An 18,708-nucleotide genomic window follows, 5' to 3' on the forward strand; every position below is an offset into this window, starting at 1 on the left:
GGAGATAACTTCAAATAAATAACAATACTCTTAGTTAATAGTCTCATTTAAAAGACTGTACCTCTAACAGTTCTAGGGATGTCAACACAAATTTTATGGCCAGATATGACGTATAATGCATCAGCAGTCAAATGATATTGTCCGAAATATTGACTGTTAATTGCAGACTTTAAATATAACCTTATCAGAAGTGGCAGAACTTAAGGGTTCTTATAGTTTCATAATGAAAATGCTGCTGTTGTTGGCCATTGATTACACTGCACCACAGCCCCACCATAACTCCCAAATATTTCCCATGCGTGATCCTATTGTCATATAACTACTCTTATTGCTCTCCTCAGCCTCCACATTTTCCTGGGCCAAGATGTGTCCCATGATGCTTGACATATCTTGATTTCACAAGAGAACACTCTTCAAGTAGTTCACTTCCACAATTATTTTGTTTGTTCCATCTGGATGTTATTTAAGTGCAAATCAATTTTTCTTTTTCAAAATCTATATCAACTTCAGATTATCTTCAAACCTGATGATGGTTTGTTGGTGTATGTGCACCCGTTCTCTTTTCCAGAGAAGAAGATGTCACAAAAACGATGTATCCATATGGTCCAAACTCAACAACCTCTGTACCTGAAACGGCCAATAAAGTGGACACAATCTGTGATGCATTGCGAACTACCATGGAGAGAATAAACCCTCACAAGTAAGGGAGAATTCCATGGTGCTTCTGAGTATAGTCACCATTGTGATGCAGCAAATGCTGCAGTAAATGAACACACAGCAAACACCCAACTGACCACTCTTTTAGCTGATTAAGGGATAAACATTAGCTCAGACACATGGTACAACTTCCTTGCTATTCTGCAAAAATTTTGGTGTGGAATTTTTCAATGTGCATTTCAGAAAGCAGCACCTTCGACAGTGCACTGAAGCATGAGTCTGGATTGTGTTCTTGCCCCTTGAACCAATGCTCATCTTGCTCCTGAGAGGAAACTTCCATCTATTGAGCTGCTGGAAACACTCTGATGTCTACGCAACATCTGTGGACAGAGAGACTTCTTGTATAAAGAGAACAAAGGAAATGGTTAACATTTCAGATCTGGGATCCTCAAAACGACCTGTTCTGTTACTGCCCGGCCTGCTAAGTGTAAATGGCACTTTCTGTTTTTCTCTCATTTCCAGCAACTGCATTTTGTTTTTGATATTTGTCTGTGGTGTAGCACCAGATATTAGTATGATTAAACCCACAAGATGATACATTTTAATTTCCACAGGTTATCCACATTTCCACATCTTTTTTCATTATTTAAAATTACCACATCTTCAAAAAGAATTTTGTTCTCAAAGAAAGAAAATATATTTACTCATCAATCACACTGTATTATTTTACGCAGGTATGGTTTATCTATACTGACTTGCCATGTACGAAAAACTACTCCAGAATTGGAAACTGCTCTTCAGAAGGTCCATGATCTCAGAGGTAATATATATGTCTCAGAATTATTGCAATCTGATTTGATAATATCACCAAACTGGATGATGTCAATCCATTTAAATCAGAAACAGAAAGAGCACTGTCATTCACATGGGAATAGCCTCAGGGGTACTGATGTTCCCTATGTCCTGAAAAACCTTTTCTCTTTCTTTGTAGTACAGCTCTCTTTTTATATAAAAACGAGCATTTGAAGTGCTAGGAAAGAGAATATGACCAGAGTTGCAATAAAAAAGGGATAATTTATCCAAAAAGTGGGTAAAATGTGCTGATAAAATATGCATTTAACCCTCCCAAATAGCTAACCAGCACTGGAAGATATACTTGCGGAAAATATCTCTGTGAGTTGGTAATAAAGTAACTTTAACACTTATTACTCTTAATTCTGCACAGCATAAACACATGTACAGAAGCTGATCATTCCATCCCAATGTGTCCTGATATCCGCAGTCCACTTCAGCAGTTTCACTCACCCAGTCGACATCCCTCCATCCTTCGTGCTCATCCAATTTCCCCATAAATACATCCAAGTTAAGCAGCTGAGAAACTTTTATCGTTTCATGTATGGCTATTTTTTGCATAAACATTTTTTTTCTCTACATTCCCCATTGGTTTTGTTAATTCCAGTTTATATTGATACTCCATTTTCTCTTTCTTCAGAGAGAGATTATCTCACTCTTGTACATACGCAGTTAGTGCCAGGACAAAAGGCCATAATATACTTTACTAAATGCATATGGCCTCTTAACAGATGAAGGGGTGTGCCATAGGGATTAATATTAACACACTGCACCTTCTTGCAACCATTTTAAATGTTTTAAATTTTTTAAATTGCAGTGAATCCACCAAGTGACCCTGAGGCAGTCAGTGCTGAGGAGGCCCTGAAGTATCTCCTCTTCCTAGTGGACATTAACCAACTTTATGACCATGCAGTGGGTACATATGACTTTGATCTAGTGATGATGGTAGCAGAAAAATCACAAAAGGTTTGAAATGTTCTTAATTTATATTTTTAAAGTAAGCTTTATCATCCTTTGCTAGTTGTTGAAGAGCAAAGTGCAAGCAATGATCAAAGAAATAGAAGAGAAGGCAAAACTGAATGAAATAATATTTACAAATAAAGCTAAAATTTCATAAATTGTAGATGTGTTTATGGAAATTGCCCGTATCAAGTAGTTGAACAGTTTTTAGTAAAAACATAGTTCCTTTGCTAAAAACGACAGGCATGATTATCTTCCCACTTCCTCTAAGAGGAGATCTTTTGACATTGACTGATTCCTCGACTTGAAATAAAGAGCATGGAGGGAATGCAGTCGGAGAATGGTTGATTAAAAGAAAACTTACATTAGCATCAAGTGCGATTGGGTTTTGAAGTTGTGATCTCAAGCATGTTCTGGTTTATCTTAGTGCAATTATCACTTTATTGTTTTAGGATCCAAAGGAATATTTACCATTTTTGAACAAATTAAAGAAAATGGAGACAAATTACCAGAGATACACCATAGACAAATATTTAAAGCGTTACAAAAAGGCTGTTGAGCACCTTAGTAAATGTGGTAAGTACAGTTTCAGATTTCCTTGGGATTTTATGGATGGATAAGCTGCGCATTTCAGAAGTTATTACATCTTAAGTACAAAAGGAGCATTGTGTTCTGACTTATTTCCCAGGAATGTATCTGAGTGTAATGTCTATGCTTGTGAATGTGCTTGTGCATATGGTGTAGCTGGAAGGGAGGATTGATTTGCAAAGCCTTGAAGAGATAACCAGGTTTGGATTTGCGTGGAAATTATTTGAAACTCTACTTTTGAGATTAATAGTTCCTTCTTTTGAAATGTGATCTCTGTGCCCCTCCAGTTCTGGCATCTACTTTAAGAACTTAACTTACACAAGGTTGTTCTTAACAAATCCTAGCCTGTTTCCTACACCCCACAGAAGTATGTAACCAGTTTCATGAGTTCCACAAGTTCAAATCTGTGGCATGCTTGCAAATATTATGAATAATTTTCAAGACGGTTAATATGTGATGCTGTGTGGAATTGTATTGGCAACTGATCCTGATTTACATTCTGTGTTGTCTCAGTGACGACACATTTGCATGCCAAGTAATGTAAGGAGATAGTTGGGCAAAGTCAAAGTAAGTTTTAATGATCGTCATAAAAGTAATTGGAAGGCTGTCATTAGAGAGTGTAGTCCAGGGCTCAGGGTCTTCACTGTTTAGGGTATTTACGAGTGATTTAACTTTTGAGTTGAGCGACCTGGGTTCGATCCTGACTATGGGTGCTGTCTGCATGGAGTTTGTCCGTTGTCCCTGTGACAACGTGAGTTTTCTCCAGGTACTCTGGTTTCCCCCCACATTCCAAAGACATACGGGTTTCTAGGTTAATTGGCTTCTGTAAATTGTCCCTAATGTGTCGGTAGAACTAGTGTATGGGTGATTGTTGGCCGGAGTGGACTCGGTGGGCCAAAGGGCCTGTTCCCACAGTCAGTCGCTAAACAAAACTGAAACTAAGAAGGGAATCCTGGATAAAAGCCTAACTGGCACTGGCCACTTGATAAGAATGGAAACAGGAGAAGGTGGACTCACCCAGCTAGGTAATGAGGGTGATGGTGCCTGTACCCATAAAAAGATTTCAGACAAGTTGAGAGGGTGAAGATGGTATTTTAGCTTTCTGAATGTTCAAGGAGATACAAGGAACTGCAGATGCTGGTTTACAAAAGAAAAAACAAAGTGCTGGAGTAACACAATGGGTCATGGAGCATCTCTGGAGAACATGGATAGGTGATGTTTCGGATTGGGACCCTTTAGGCTCTTCTTGACCGGAGAGGAAAGATGTCTGGTTTGAGGTCATTTTTGTAAGGATGGAAAAAAGGTTGATTTTATGATGTGTGATGCTCATTTTGAAAGAGATGAGATGATGAGATTTTGTTTTCATTTAAATAAAACACCCAACAGTATACTTTTCTGGAATACTGAATTTGGACATGAAAGCTACAGGTTTATCATACGCAATATCCTATTCGGATCAATAATTTTATCTTTAAGAGAGGGGATGTCGTTGGTCAATAACACTAAACAGATTGTCAGCCTTCGATGCTGCACATCTCCAACATATTGGTCCTGCTGACTTTCACAGGATTGAAATGTGTGCAATGAGTACAACCTGATATCATGGCACACATTTAGTGTGGACAACTAAAGATAGATTGAATGCTCATTAAGATGCATTCTCTTGGACACCTCTGCAGTACAGACAGAGCAATCAGAGTAGCTGTATTTTGTATTTACTGTGCAATGCTAGATCAAACGTATTGTGAAGTACATGAATGATGATTGAAGTTATTTGAACTTGCATGCTGCCGGATTTGCTAATATTGCATTCCATTTATCTGCCATCCCCATTGGAACACTTTGTACTGTCTTTTACACATCTGGTGTGGAAGATATCACATCAGTAACATAGCCCACACTATAATTCTCATTGGTGTGTTTCATGTGATGTTGTAGAGCGCACTATTGCTCCACTAATATGTTGTCGGTTTCTTCCAGGTTGTCAACATTTCACTGAGCTACTAAACTTGGTAAAGGACCAAAAGATGTACAGTGATACCTTGAAATTATTCCCAGCAAAGAGCCAAGAATACAAGGTTTGTGCCTGTCTGCATAAATCTACCGACAATCCCAACCGGCAGCAGGTCTTCCTCTGTGCTTTGTGTGGATTCCCAATTAGTAAAATTTTGACCCCCTTTTTCAAATCCTCCCACAAACTCATCCTCCCTATCTCTAACCTAGTCCTGCAGTGCACAAGATGTCTGGTCACTTTCCTGATTTTAATCACTCCAGTATTGAAAGCTTTGTCTTCAGCTTTCAAAAAACCCAGCTCTGGAGCTCTCAGCCCTCAATCTCTTTTAAGATGTTCCTTAAAGCTCTCTTTGACCCCACATTTGGTACCCAGACCTAATATATAGCTCATTGTTATGCTGTATAGCCTTGAAATGATTTAGTAAGCTTAAGGACAGTGTATAAATCAAGCTGTCTTCATTCCAAACACCGAGCTATTGAAGTTTAGGGATTTTGCCAAACTATACCCAAACAGAGAGAGTAAAACTATCATAATCAAAAACCAAAACACTCAGCAGGTCAGGCTGCATCTGTGGAAACAGAAACATTAATCTTCAGGTCCCAAGACCCTGTGTCTTGGAAGGATTGAACAGGGCCTTCTACCTTTGGAGATGGGACCTGAACGATGAGACACTTTGAAAGGATTGATGTGAAAGGAAAGAGTCCGACTAATGGCAGTTTCTAATAATTTTGTATGGAAATAAGATTTCTTTACTCAGAAAGTGGTTCAAAATTCACTACCACACATACGGCTTTCAAAATAAAATAAACTGAAGACTGAGCAGCATAGTAAAGGCATGCTGAATGGCTAAAATGAGGTGGATAGAAAAGGAAAAGAATTTTATGGACTATAAACACTATTACAAAAAGAAATATCTAATGCATCAATAATAGAAAAAGCAAATTAAAGCAATCTCAAAAAGGGGTTAAAAATCGCAGAACAATTTAATAAAATGTACCGTGAAACCTAATGATAAATTGCTCTGATGCTAAATATTCAACAAATGGAATCAAAATGTTCAGATTTTAAAACTATTGGTTAAAAACTATGAAAGAGTAAAATCCAGGCCACAATAAATGACCACTTTTTGTGCTGTTTTTTCTGTGTAACATATGGTAAATGAAAATGGAGAAAGTGCCTCAAATTTCACAATGCTGGCTTTTGTTGCTTTTTTAAATTTAATTGGTATTGATTTATTATTGTTAGGTGTAGCAGAGATACAGTGAAAAGCAGTTTTTGGTGCTATCCAGTCAAATCAAACTAATCAAGAATACAATCACATACAAAATACAACTGTTAGTGGAAAGAGAAAAATACCAAAATGCAGAATATAGTGTTACTGCTTTATTGTTTTACAATTATGGAGACAGTGCAGAAAGAAAAGAAAAGTGCAAAATCCACAATGAGGAAGATTGAGAGATTGGAACTGCACCTTGGCTTATAGGACTGTTCATCAGTCTGATAACAGTGGGAAATAAGCTGTTCCTGAATCTGGTGGCATGTGTTTTCAAGCTTTTGTATTTTCTACCTAATGAAAGAGAGGAAGAGAGGGAATAACTAGGTTGGTCCATGATTATGTTAGCTGCTTTCCTGAAGTATTGCGAGGTGTAGATGGAGTTAATGAGTGAAAGGCTGGTTTGTGTGATCGACTGGGCTACATCCACAACTCTGCAAATTCTTGCAATTTCAGGATATCAGTGGTGCATTTGGCGAGTACCTCATTGAGAAGCAATGCCATGAACAAGCAGGGCTAATCTTCGCACGATGCGGGGATTATGAAAAGGCACTCGATGCTTTCCTGCTGTGCTGTAGTTGGCAGCAAGCCTTTTGTATGGCTGCTCAGCTCCACTATACTGAGGACAAAATTATTAACATGGCACGGATTATATCAGGTAAGAGCTCGTACATCTTTGGTGTAATGATTTTTAGGGAGTATCACATAGATACAAGGAAACCACTTTAGTTGAGTAGTTTCACCAGTTTGATCATGACTGTTTTACTGGCTTGGCTTGGCTGGCATGACTGGCTTGGCTCTTAATGTTCAGCCTCTTCCAATAAGCAGTTCATCTCACCTTGCTAAAATCTGATGGATGTGCTGCAATGTGGGCGTTGCAGTATGTCTGTGTCACATCAGTGCAGTTCTGAGTCTGAACTGAACCACTTTATTTGTCATTGATGAAATTGCACTCTGCAACTGACTAAATACGATTGCTACCAACAATTTTAAATATATGGGAAATAATTCCATTAAATTTCACTGTCACCCTTCACCCTGAAAAGCTCAAAGTTAATTTGAGCAAAAGAAAAAGTAAGATATTTGTTTGGTGGTTTCTAGGGCGGTTGAAGGAACAGCGGAGATATTCGGAGGCAGCCTTAATCCTGGAGCAATATGCCAAGGTAAGTGTGATTCTGAGATCCCTTACCAAGTACATATCAGTATCCTTATTTAAATATGCCCTGGCAAATATTTGGACTGCTGAATTGAAGAGCTTTAAATGTTAAACTTGCCATCAGACATTGTTTAAACAATTCTAAGGTGTAATGCTGTTCAGAAATTGCCATTTTGTCCACTTATTATTTCCCAAAGAAATGTAATTAGGAAATGACCAGGCTTTCGAGTTTTGCAGTATGTGAGATTAAACCGTTTTTTTAAAATATGGAGTTGCAGGCATCCAAGATATGCTTGCAGTTATGTATGTGTATATGATTGATACAGTATATTGGATCTGTTTTTTAGCCAGCCAAGTAGTGTGGCATGTGTCTTCGTTAGGCAGACTTTGCCCTTTAGTTTATTCATTTGTTATTATTTGGATCATATACCATCTCCGAATTGCATTGTCCCCGGTATCTGTGTGAACATTGTAACATGCACATGTTTGTTACAAACATTTTTTTTAAACTTTCAATTCCATTCAAAATAATCGTCTTGTTTCAATAATATAAAATTTCTTATGAACCATAGTAATTGGGCAGGACTTTTTAAAGCAACGTACTTGCGAGGTTTATTTAATTTGCTTAAGAGCGATAAACTGATGCAATTTGATTAATACAGTTAATAATAGGTTTATCGGAAAATAAGCATGTTTCAGCAGCTTGTCTAAATCATCCCTATAATTACCCTGCTATGTGGCAGTTTATAGCATTAAAAAAATCAAACAGAACCATTTCTTCATTATATGGGGTAACTATTAATGTTCTAAATACATTGTGTTTTAAAAATGTGCCTAATAATACTCTTGTCCACCCCCCCCCCCCCCCCATACATCCAACTGAAGATTAATCTATACTGACACATGCAGTTATTTGCTAATCTCCAGCAACAATATTTTCTAATTTGAAGTTAGATTACCGACTCTACACAGGAAAAAATTACTGCTTGAAGAGCTCTGATAATTTGCCCCTGACAATGTCTAACAAATTGTGTTCAAAAAGACAGCAAAGCAGAAACGTATTAATAAAATGCTTCATTAACCTAGACTGTGTGTTACAACATGCATTAAGTAAAAATACTTTACTGTATGGTTTTCAATTACATAGCTGATGATCATCCACTCTACCACAAATTTAATGTTGTGATTTTATTAAATGGTGGTAAGATCCCAGCTTTAAAGCATTGTTGTCATTTATATGTATCACACTTTAGTGAGCATGTCAAACCTTAGAAAGGACACAGAGGCAATTTACTGTATTTCCCGGCAATGAAGATGCTATTTTTCAACTAAAAATAAGACATGAAAATTTACCTGCATCTTGGAGGCCGCAGGTTAGGTTGTTAGCCAAGAAAGATAGACTTGGCTATCACTCAGTACAGCAACATCAAGAACGATGTTGCTGTACTGAGGGATAGCCAAGTCTATCCCTCATTGCTGGCAGCTGATGGGAAGCAGCTGTAAAATGGGAAGCGGCTGTAAAAGGACAGCGCCGCTGGGGGGGGGAGGGAAGAGTTCCTTTCAGATTCAGATTCAGATTCAGATCACACTTTCACAGCGTGTGGGGAGTCTGGCCCGTGTCAGCACGGGCAGGAGCGTTGAGAAGGAGGGGGTCGGGGATCATGCCAGCAACTCACTCACCACTGCCGTGGCACTCCATGCGCGGAGCCACCGCATTGTGGCCGGGGAGGGAAGTAGCTCGGGTGGCTGTAAGCGGCCGCCAGGACCGGACAGCGGAACCAGCCACCACCTCAGCGCCTTCTGTCAACCTGCTCACCTCTGTCGGTGCTCTCCGTCTGAACACCTCTCACCTGCCGCTCACTGGCCTCGCTCATGTCAGCCTCGCTCATGCCGCTCATTCCGACTGCTGCTGGGGAGGGAAGTAGCTCGGGTGGCTGCGAGTGGCCGCCGTGACCGGACAGTGAGGGGACCAGCTCAAGAGCAAAGATCATAGAGCAGAGTGGGTCAGCAGGCGATGGATAAAAGGACAGCGGGCTGTGGAGCTTACTCCTGTGTCAGTGCAATCAAGGGACCAATTGAGGTTACTTACGCTGACACATGAGTAAGCTCCACTGCCCGCTGTCCTGTTATCCATCGCCCGCTGACCCACTCCGCTCTATGATCTTTGCTCTTGAAAGACACGGACCGGGTAGTGAATGCCGTGCAGTGTCTCCCAGCGCAGCCAGTGAGGCCATGTCCTACTCCCGGCGGCAGTCGGAATTTAAAGATTTGTGGGAAGCGGCTGACATGAGCGAGGCCGGCGAGCGGCAGGAGAGAGATGTTCAGACGGAGAGCACTGCCAGAGGTGAGCGGGCTGGCAGAAAGCGCTGAGGCCCCGGCGGCCGCTCGCAGCAACCTGAGCTACTTCCCTCCCCGGCCACCATGTGGTGGCTCCGCGCCCAGAGTGCCGCGGCAGTGGTGAGTGAGTGAGTTGCTGGCATGATCCCCGACCCCCTCCTTCTCAACGCTCCTGCCCGTGCTGACCCGGACCAGACTCCCCACAAGCTGTGAAAGGAACTCTCCCCCCAATTGGTCCCTTGAACTAGTTGAACTAGTATTGTCATTCAATAAGATCACAACTGATTTAACGTGTGCTCCCATTTCTCCCACCATCTGTCCACCTGCGGTCACCCCCCAACTGCCCCACCCATTCAGTCATTCAGAATGGAGGAGATCTGGAAGCCTTGGGCAAATTGAATTGTTATTTTCTTTATTTTTATCTTTTTGAGCGTGAGAAACTATGTCCCGCCAGCCTTTTTTCAAAATTTAGCAACTCAAAATGGGGGTGCGTCTTCGACGCAGGTGTGTCTTCATTGCCGGGAAATACGGTACTTGAATGGTACCTGGGTGAAAGATATTGTTTACGCAGTAAGATTTATTTCATTTGGAGTAGAGAAAGTTGTGGACTGGAGAGGCATGATATGGGTGACCAAAACTAGGAAAGGTTTTGATGGACTAAATGAGGAGCATATGTTTTTAATAATCAGAGGTCGCAGACATAACATGATTTGTACAAGAACAAGTAGCAAGATATTGTGGTGGAGGGGGGTGGGGCAAGGGGGAATGCAGGGGGCAGATAAAATTACAGCAAATTGTTGACCAGACTGAAAGATTGATGGATGTAGATTCAGAAGAACTGAACAAATACTTGAAGTATTTGCCAGATGTGGAGAAAGAGCAGGGGGAGTGGGACTCGTACAACTCTGTGAAAGGCCAACAAAGGCACAATAAGCCAACCAGTCCCATTTTGTACTTCAAGACCATACACTGCCAACTGATTTTTTTCCCCTTTGCCCTTGAGTTAATTCATTGATTTCATGCCTTTTTCGATTGAATTAAGCCAACTCTGTATCCTCAGGAATTCCCTCAGTTGATTTCCAGACACATAATCCAGACCTGGCTGCAGGTCAGTGGCGAATCGAGAATGGCTTCTTTGAGGATGAGAAGACCGTTTTAGACAAGTTTATTGCAACTCCATTTAAAATATCACCAACATACTTTTAGAAAGTATCCTATTCAAGATTTCAGCTAATTGTTCGCCATTCTTGCCCAACGCTCAATAAGTATCCACTCCATTGTGTGATTATTGCAACCTTTAGAATTTTGTCCTTATTCCGATGACCTTTCTCACTGCAGGACTATGAAGAAGCCATTACCTCACTTTTAGAAGGAGGTGCCTGGGACGAGTCATTAAGACTGGTAATATTTTTTAATAACTTTTTACGTAAAGTTGTGGGTTCATTTAAGTGGAGACCACAAATTTGTATTTATAGTTACTGTAACCTGGAGTCATTTTCCTGCTTTACTGCAATTACTGTGCCAGAATGAGGAATGCTTTGCATCTTTACAACTTGGTGTATCGGCTTATAGACATAAGGATACATGACCTCTAAATCCTTGTTCCCTCTTTGTGTTCCCCAAATTGCCACGTTATATGGATTACAGCGTCCCTCTAGTTACCTCTTGTTTGATATTCTGCAGACTCAGCTAGTCAGGCTGGATGTACTTTACAGCTAAAAATTTATATTCAACTTTTATAGTTCTCCTGGAATATATTTGGTATTCTATAACTCCTCAATAAATGTGTTGTTTTTGCAACTCTTACCGATGTGATATAGTATCTAATGGGTAACATCTGTTTTAGCCTCCAGTATTGTATGTAAGATAACTGGAATTGATATAATGTCTCTTGCATCCTTAGGAAATCCCACAGCCCATAACAACCCATGCATTCTTTTTAAAGTACAAGCACTTTTGAACTGTAGAAAATGTGACCTAGTCAATTTATGCATAGTAAACTCCCACACAGATCAAAGCTAGAATGATTTTAGTGATGTTGACTCAGGATAAATATTAATCCAACCACTAGAACATATAATGAAACAAATTTCTCAAATTTTCCTAGATTTACAAGTACAAAAGGACTGATATTTTGGAAACCAACCTGAAACCTTCCATATTGGAAGGTAAGTGACTTATTTGATCCTTTGCGGGTTGCTCCACTGGTGAAGTTGCACTGCCTTACAGAATTTAATGCAGCAACTGATGCTCGCTGCTTCAAGCAAATGTAAGTGTTCCTGAATGTCATTTGACATTGGTACCAGTTCTCTCAGTAGATGACCCAAATGTTCTTGAATTTGTGTATTTATGTAATAAATCAAGGTTATATTTAGGGCATAATTAGTTGCTTTTTATTTTGATTTAATTTGGGGATGTCTTTTCAGTTTTTATTAGCATTCAGTAAAATGTTTTCGTTTTAGCTGTTGAAATAAAGCTTAAGTCAATAAATTGCATCAGATTTTGTATGGTTAGGTGCTTTGTTTACACTTGCACGGAGTTGGATCAAACCCTAGTTGCAATCTGATGGGAAGCGGTTTTCAGCACAGAATGTGATCCTGTCAGTTGTAGATCCAAAGAACACTGGTGTTGGTTTGTTTATCATTCCAGTGAATTTGGAGGATTTCCAGAGAAATTATTACTGGTATTTTACCAGAGCCATGAGGTGCTTGTGGTGGACAGTCCAAGCATATAAGAGGACAAAGATTCCTGCTGCTGAGTAGACCATGAGTTTTGTACCTAGGCTGAAGTCTTGATCTTCAACTATTATTTGAAGTTAAATTCAGATTAGTTTATTATCAGGGGTGCAATGAAATTCCTTGCTCAGATGAATCTCAGATTTATCAGTATACATACAGTAATAATAAATACAATAAATGTAAAACAGCAGTATGGTGCAAGATTGTAATGCAACCCAAAATAGTGCAAAGAAATATTAAAGTTACAATGATGAAATAGTCAAATGAAGTAGAGTTAATGTGGTGGCACCTCTGGGATTGGGTTGTGAAAGAGGTGATTGGTTCAGGATTCTTATAACATTGGTGGGGGGGGGGGGACTCTCATTAAGTCTGCATGTCCAAGCTTTTAAGCTCCTGTATCTTCTCCCGGAAGAAAGAATGGATAAGGAAAAGGGAATGGCTAAGGTGTCAGGCATCCTTGACAATACTTTCAGCCTTCCTGATGCAATGTACCATGATGATGGACTAGATGGAAGGAACTGACGAGCCTGTGTTGGACTGGGCTGTGTTCACCACTCTCTTCAAGTTCAGGCATCAAGAACAGGGCAGATGTTATTCAAGGCTGAGATCCATCCTGTCAGAATATTTTCTCTAGCGCAACTGTAGGAGTTCAAGAGAATCCTCAAGGACATGCAAAATCTACTATGACACCAACAAAAGTAATTGAATTGAGCATCAAGCTTATTTTGTAATCGCCTAAGAATACCTGGCAGCTGGGACCAGTCTAGATGGGGCATGTTGGTCAGTGGATGAAAATTGTGCAGAAGGGCCTAGATCATCTTTCTTGAAAGCATTGGATCTGAACTTTAGCAGGGAGTGAATCTCCCTATTCATTTCCCTGCTCTATTTCCTGTATAACGATGAATGCATGGCCATGTGTAATGACGATTCGATCATTAAGTTCGCCAATGATGCCACTGTCATGATGTCAGGACAACAATCTAGCCCTGAATGTCAGCAAGACAAAACAGATGGTTGGTGACCTAAGGAAGTGAGGGGCGAACACAATAATGTCCTCGTTAACATAGCTGCTGGTATTTGGTAAATCGTCATGGATGCCTACCACCCTGACCATTCCTTTTTTTCTCTTCTGGGAAAAGCCAGATATCCAGACTTAAGAATAGCTTTTTCCTCACTGCTGAACCAATCAAAATGTAATCAAAAGGTCTGAAGAAGGGCCCCGACCCAAAACCGTTGCCGAGTTATTCCAACATTTTGTGTCTGCTCTGAACCAATCACCTCTTTCCCACCCACTTCCCAGATGTGGTGCCACATGGAATTACTTTTAACTCAACTTCATTCAGTTATTCTGTTAATGTACTTGAATTTTTATTTTGCACCACTTCAGATTATACTGCTATCTTTGCACCATTTTGTTGCTGTGTTTATTATTATGTATACTGTTAACTCTGAGCTTCATGCCAACATGCAATTTCATTGCACTTTTGTGCACATAACAATAAACTAATCTGAATCCAAGGTTTTCAGTTTGGACAGACTTTAGTTGTATTTGTCAGAATGCAGTTGTCAACACTTTCTTTGATGAATGCGGTGACAAATGAGGTATATTCATTCAGGCTTGAACGTGTTCCAGTCCACTGACTCAAGGTAGTTCTGAAGTAAACGCTCATCCTTCGACCACTCTTTTAATTGGTGCCTCATGCTTCAATCTGTCTTTAAGCCAGCAGATGCAGCACTAACGAACACACTGGTGGAAATGAGGATGAGTGATGGAGCAATAAGCATACTTGATAGTAGGGTAGCAGTGGTAAAATATTGCCTTTCTCTACCACTATCTTAATTACCAAGTTACTATTCATTGCCTCAGTAGTTTATTTTGAGTGGTGGGAATAAAATGTTACCAGTTGGCCATTTAGTGTGCTTTTTGCTTTTTACCTATTAAAACCAAAAAAAATTCAAACCTTTAGTTATGTTGTAGAATTGCTTCTAATCAAAGAAATTTATGGTATAAATAATGAGCATTATTTTGTTTTTTACCCCCCTTCTAGCTCATAGCAACCAGATGACATTCCTAGATTCTCAGAAAACCTTATTTATCCATCATAAATCCCGCCTGAAAATTGTATGGGAAATGAAAGCGCAGGAAGGATTTTTAGGTATGTTTGCACAATCTACCTAGGGCATGTTATTTTTAGTAATGGTTCAGTTTTTTTTTGTGTATATAATGAGCTCTGACTTGTGGTTTAATTCTCTTAAACTTCGGTAGATGAGGAGATGGCTGATGGCCCAGACTCCGATCTGTATTCAGAGAAGAGCAGCTTGTGGTCAGCGGGTGGAATGAGCTCCAAACATTCACACAGTAACTCCAGGATATCAGCGTAAGTTTCTTGTTAATATTCTCATCAAGATTAGGTTTGATGATCCACGGTAATGCATTCTTACGGTGTGGATTGAGGGATAAACATGAACCACGACACTGGAGGAAACTCCTGCTCCCTTTGTTGATTTAATGACACTGCTGTATGAAGGTACCTGCAACAGAATGGCACTGCTGAATTATTGTACTGGACTGAATCATCTTGGAGGTGGGACGTCAACTCGTGATTTTCTGATCAGAGGCATTAGTACTTCCAGTTAATCTGTGGTGGGTAGTCAAATAAGGGCAAGACTACACAGTGAATGGCAGTGCCCTGGGGAGTGTTATAGAGCAGAGGGATCTAGGAATGCAGGTACATAGTTCTTTGAAAGTGGCGTCACAGGTAGATAGGTTAGTCAAGAAGACTTTCATCAGTCTTACATTGGCCTTCATCAGGCACGGCATCGAGTATAAAAGTTGAGATGTTATGTTACAATTGTACAAGACGTTGCTGAGGCCACATTTGGAGTATTGTGTTCAGTTTTGGTCACCCTGCCGTAGGAAGGATATTGTTAAGTTGGAAAGAGCACAAGGAAGATTTGAGATAGACACAAAAAGCTGGAGTAACTCAGTGGGACAGGCAGCATCCCTGGAGAGAAGGAATGGGTGACGTTTCGGGTCAAGACCGGGAAGATTTGAGGATGTTGCCAGGACTCAAGGGCCTCGGCTATAGGGAGTGGTTGGGCAGACTGGGACTTTATTCTGTGGCGCACAGGAGGATGAGGGGTGACATAGAGGTGTTAAGATCACGAGGAGAATAGATAGGGTAAATACAGAGTATTTTACCCCGAGTAAGGGAATGAAGACCCAGAGGACATAGGTTTAAGGCGACAGGGGAAAGATTTAATAGGAACCTGAGGGACAATTTCCCTGGGGTGGGTGAGGGGGGGGTGGGGGGCTGTCACAAGGGATGTGGGCCAAACATGGATAAGTGGGAGTAGTGTAGATAGGGCATCATGGGAAAATTGGGCCGAAGGGCCTGTTTCCATTCTGTAGTTCTCTATGACACCATGGTCTGGAGGTAGGAACTTGGGGGAATGTGAGGGGGTGAGTGAGAAGTTACTCCAGGAATTGAACAGCAATGAATGGTTTTGACAGGCACATCTTGAGAAAATTGTATAGTCTAAAAGATATGTTTCCTGCATTTTAAATTACTAATTTGTGAAAAGTCTTCTCTTGTAGAAGATGCTATATCTAGGTATGTTGCAAAGCCTACCTGAAGCGTCGCTGAAAATCTGTCGCTGCGGGTGTGCGCGATTTAGGCGCCGTTTAGAGGGGGGCGGGTTTAAAACGCGATTTTCTCTAGGCTGTTCAAATCGAAGATGTTCAGCCTAGTTAATTATTAACGAAAAATCGCTGGAAGACCCCGTCGCAAAAGCTATTATTAGTTTTATAGGCCTCGTATAATAGTTATAGTAGTTTAAAAATCAATCTCTAAACCCGCGACCACCGGCAGCTGTCAGGGTCGCAGAGAGCAAATAATAGAAGGTATGCTGCTTATTTTTACATTAAAAAGGGCTTCTTAAGATCCCTTTATACAAAGTTTAATATTGCGAGTAGCTCATTTTGGGCCCATTATATCCCGCAGTATTTTTCTGGGCATTTGAGGGCACAAATCTACCGCAATGTGAACGTTCTAAACCAGCGCGTTCTCAGGATCCCACTAGAAAACTGATTTAAATGGACTTTAATTTACAGCAATTGAACACTAAATTCCTTCCATTTGGCCTATAAATTAATGTAAATGAGATTTAAAAATCATGTTTTATTGTGAATTATTTATGAATATTATTTGGACACTTAGGCTATTTAAAAATGTTAATCATTTATTAAGAAATGGATAGATGTTTAGATCTAGTAATTGAAGTTTGAAATTAGCTACACTTGGGTAACTAACTAATTATATGCTTTAATTTCAGGTCATCCAAGTAAGATTATTTTATATTTGTTTCAGAATGGTTCAATCTACGATAACTGAAAATTTCATTCAGTTCTCTTAATTTTTAAGAAGGTTATGGGCTTTTGACTGCACACGATCACAGCTTTTTTGTTATGTCCATAGAAAATCAATAGGGAACAAGATGCTAATTTCCGAGTATGAAAATGACCATAACTTTTTAAATACTTGAGATATGAAAGTGAATTAGGTGTCAAAATAAACTTCTTTTTATGCTTTATCTGATGGGATAAATTACAGACTTGATTTTTTAAATCTCAAAATTTTGTAACATTGCTACTATATCAAGTCTCTGCTTGCGTTTTGAGTCTTTGTGGTGACAGAAGATGGTACATATTCAAAGATCAGCACTGCAAAGTAACAGTACTGCAAGAACAGAGTTTGCACATGTTTTTAAATACAAATGAGATCAGATTCTTAACCACTGCAAAATGCAGACTGTTCATGAAAGACTGTGGGTTTGATATAGCATGAAGAACAACATTTATAGATTGCTACATTTCGCTGGTGCTTTTAAAGGCCTGTAAAAATGAAAAGTATTATATTATTTAGGGCTTACTGACGGTGCATCATTTAAGCCATTTAGAGCATCATCAGCAGTAACATTTAAACTAGATTAATTAATAAGCATGATTCACTGCAAAAACTCTATTCTTGTAAACTGTTACTTTGCAGTCCTGAACTTCAACTTTGCAAAATCATTTGTTACCACAAAGACTCGAAATGTAAGCAGACATTTAGGAAAAAAAGATGCAGTTGACTGACATTTTTCAGAAACTCTGGACATCCCAAAGGATTTTGTAGCCAGTGAAGAAGATTTGAGGTATAAGTACATATTGTGATATAGGAAAAATAACAGTCAATTTGAACTCTGCAACCTTCCACAAACAGCAGTGTGATAACAAGTGGACTTGATTTATTTAATAATGTTAGTTAAATGATAAATGTGGGCATTGAGGATCAGACCTTGCTTGGAATAGTGCCGTGGTATCTTCTGCATCCACCTTAGATTGCAGACTAAGGCCGGTTCTCTGGATACTTTCAAGAGATAGTTCGATAGGACTCTTAAAGATAGCGGTCAGGGGATATGGGGAGAAGGCAGGAACAGGGTACTGATTAGGGATGATCAGCCATGATTACATTGAACGGCAGTGCTGGCTCGAAGGGCTGAATGGCCTACTCCTGCACCTATTTTCTATTGTCTATTGTGTATTGTCTATTGGTTTTACCTCATTTGAAAGACAACACTTCCAGCAATATAGCGCCCTCTCAGCAATGTACTGGAGACCATTGCGCTCAAGCCACATGTTCTGACTCGAGATGAGAGTGAAACCTACAAAGGCATATTTGGTGATTATTATCTTAAAGGTTTTATATAAGCTGATGAATCATCTATAGATAATAACCCATTATTAACACTTCAGTATAATCTGTGCTACTATTCAATCACTTTGAATTTTGCAGACGTAGCTCAAAAAACCGTCGCAAGGCAGAAAGGAAAAGGTACAGCTTGAAGGAGGGGAGCCCGATGGAAGATGTAGCTTTGTTGCAAGCATTGAGAGAAATAATCTGCACTGTGGACAAACTGACAGGTATTCTTCCACCCTCTTTGTATCCTTTGTAAAGAAAGTAAAGCTGTAAATTTAAGATACAAAAAACTACGTATGCTGGAAACTGGAGCAAAAACAAATTCATCTGGATTTCTAGATTCCTCAAGGTGGGCTTGAATCTAACATCTAATTCAAAAACTACCACCTGGG

General features: G+C 39.8%; 1 protein-coding gene across 2 annotated transcripts in view; it reads left to right on the forward strand.

The window, feature by feature from the left end:
• The window catches only part of elp1 (elongator acetyltransferase complex subunit 1), a 68,634-nt gene that overhangs the window by 41,910 nt on the left and 8,016 nt on the right, over positions 1 to 18,708 (forward strand). For both annotated transcript variants that reach the window (XM_033018140.1, XM_033018141.1), the window contains exons 23-34: positions 569 to 700; positions 1,392 to 1,477; positions 2,327 to 2,475; positions 2,922 to 3,045; positions 5,038 to 5,135; positions 6,801 to 7,002; positions 7,446 to 7,507; positions 11,176 to 11,238; positions 11,945 to 12,005; positions 14,624 to 14,731; positions 14,842 to 14,953; positions 18,413 to 18,540. In XM_033018140.1, the coding sequence (XP_032874031.1) occupies positions 569 to 700; positions 1,392 to 1,477; positions 2,327 to 2,475; positions 2,922 to 3,045; positions 5,038 to 5,135; positions 6,801 to 7,002; positions 7,446 to 7,507; positions 11,176 to 11,238; positions 11,945 to 12,005; positions 14,624 to 14,731; positions 14,842 to 14,953; positions 18,413 to 18,540 (1,325 nt within the window). The remainder of the gene's footprint in view (positions 1 to 568; positions 701 to 1,391; positions 1,478 to 2,326; positions 2,476 to 2,921; positions 3,046 to 5,037; positions 5,136 to 6,800; positions 7,003 to 7,445; positions 7,508 to 11,175; positions 11,239 to 11,944; positions 12,006 to 14,623; positions 14,732 to 14,841; positions 14,954 to 18,412; positions 18,541 to 18,708) is intronic.

Source organism: Amblyraja radiata, chromosome 3, assembly GCF_010909765.2.
Source record: "Amblyraja radiata isolate CabotCenter1 chromosome 3, sAmbRad1.1.pri, whole genome shotgun sequence".
NCBI lineage: Eukaryota > Metazoa > Chordata > Chondrichthyes > Rajiformes > Rajidae > Amblyraja > Amblyraja radiata.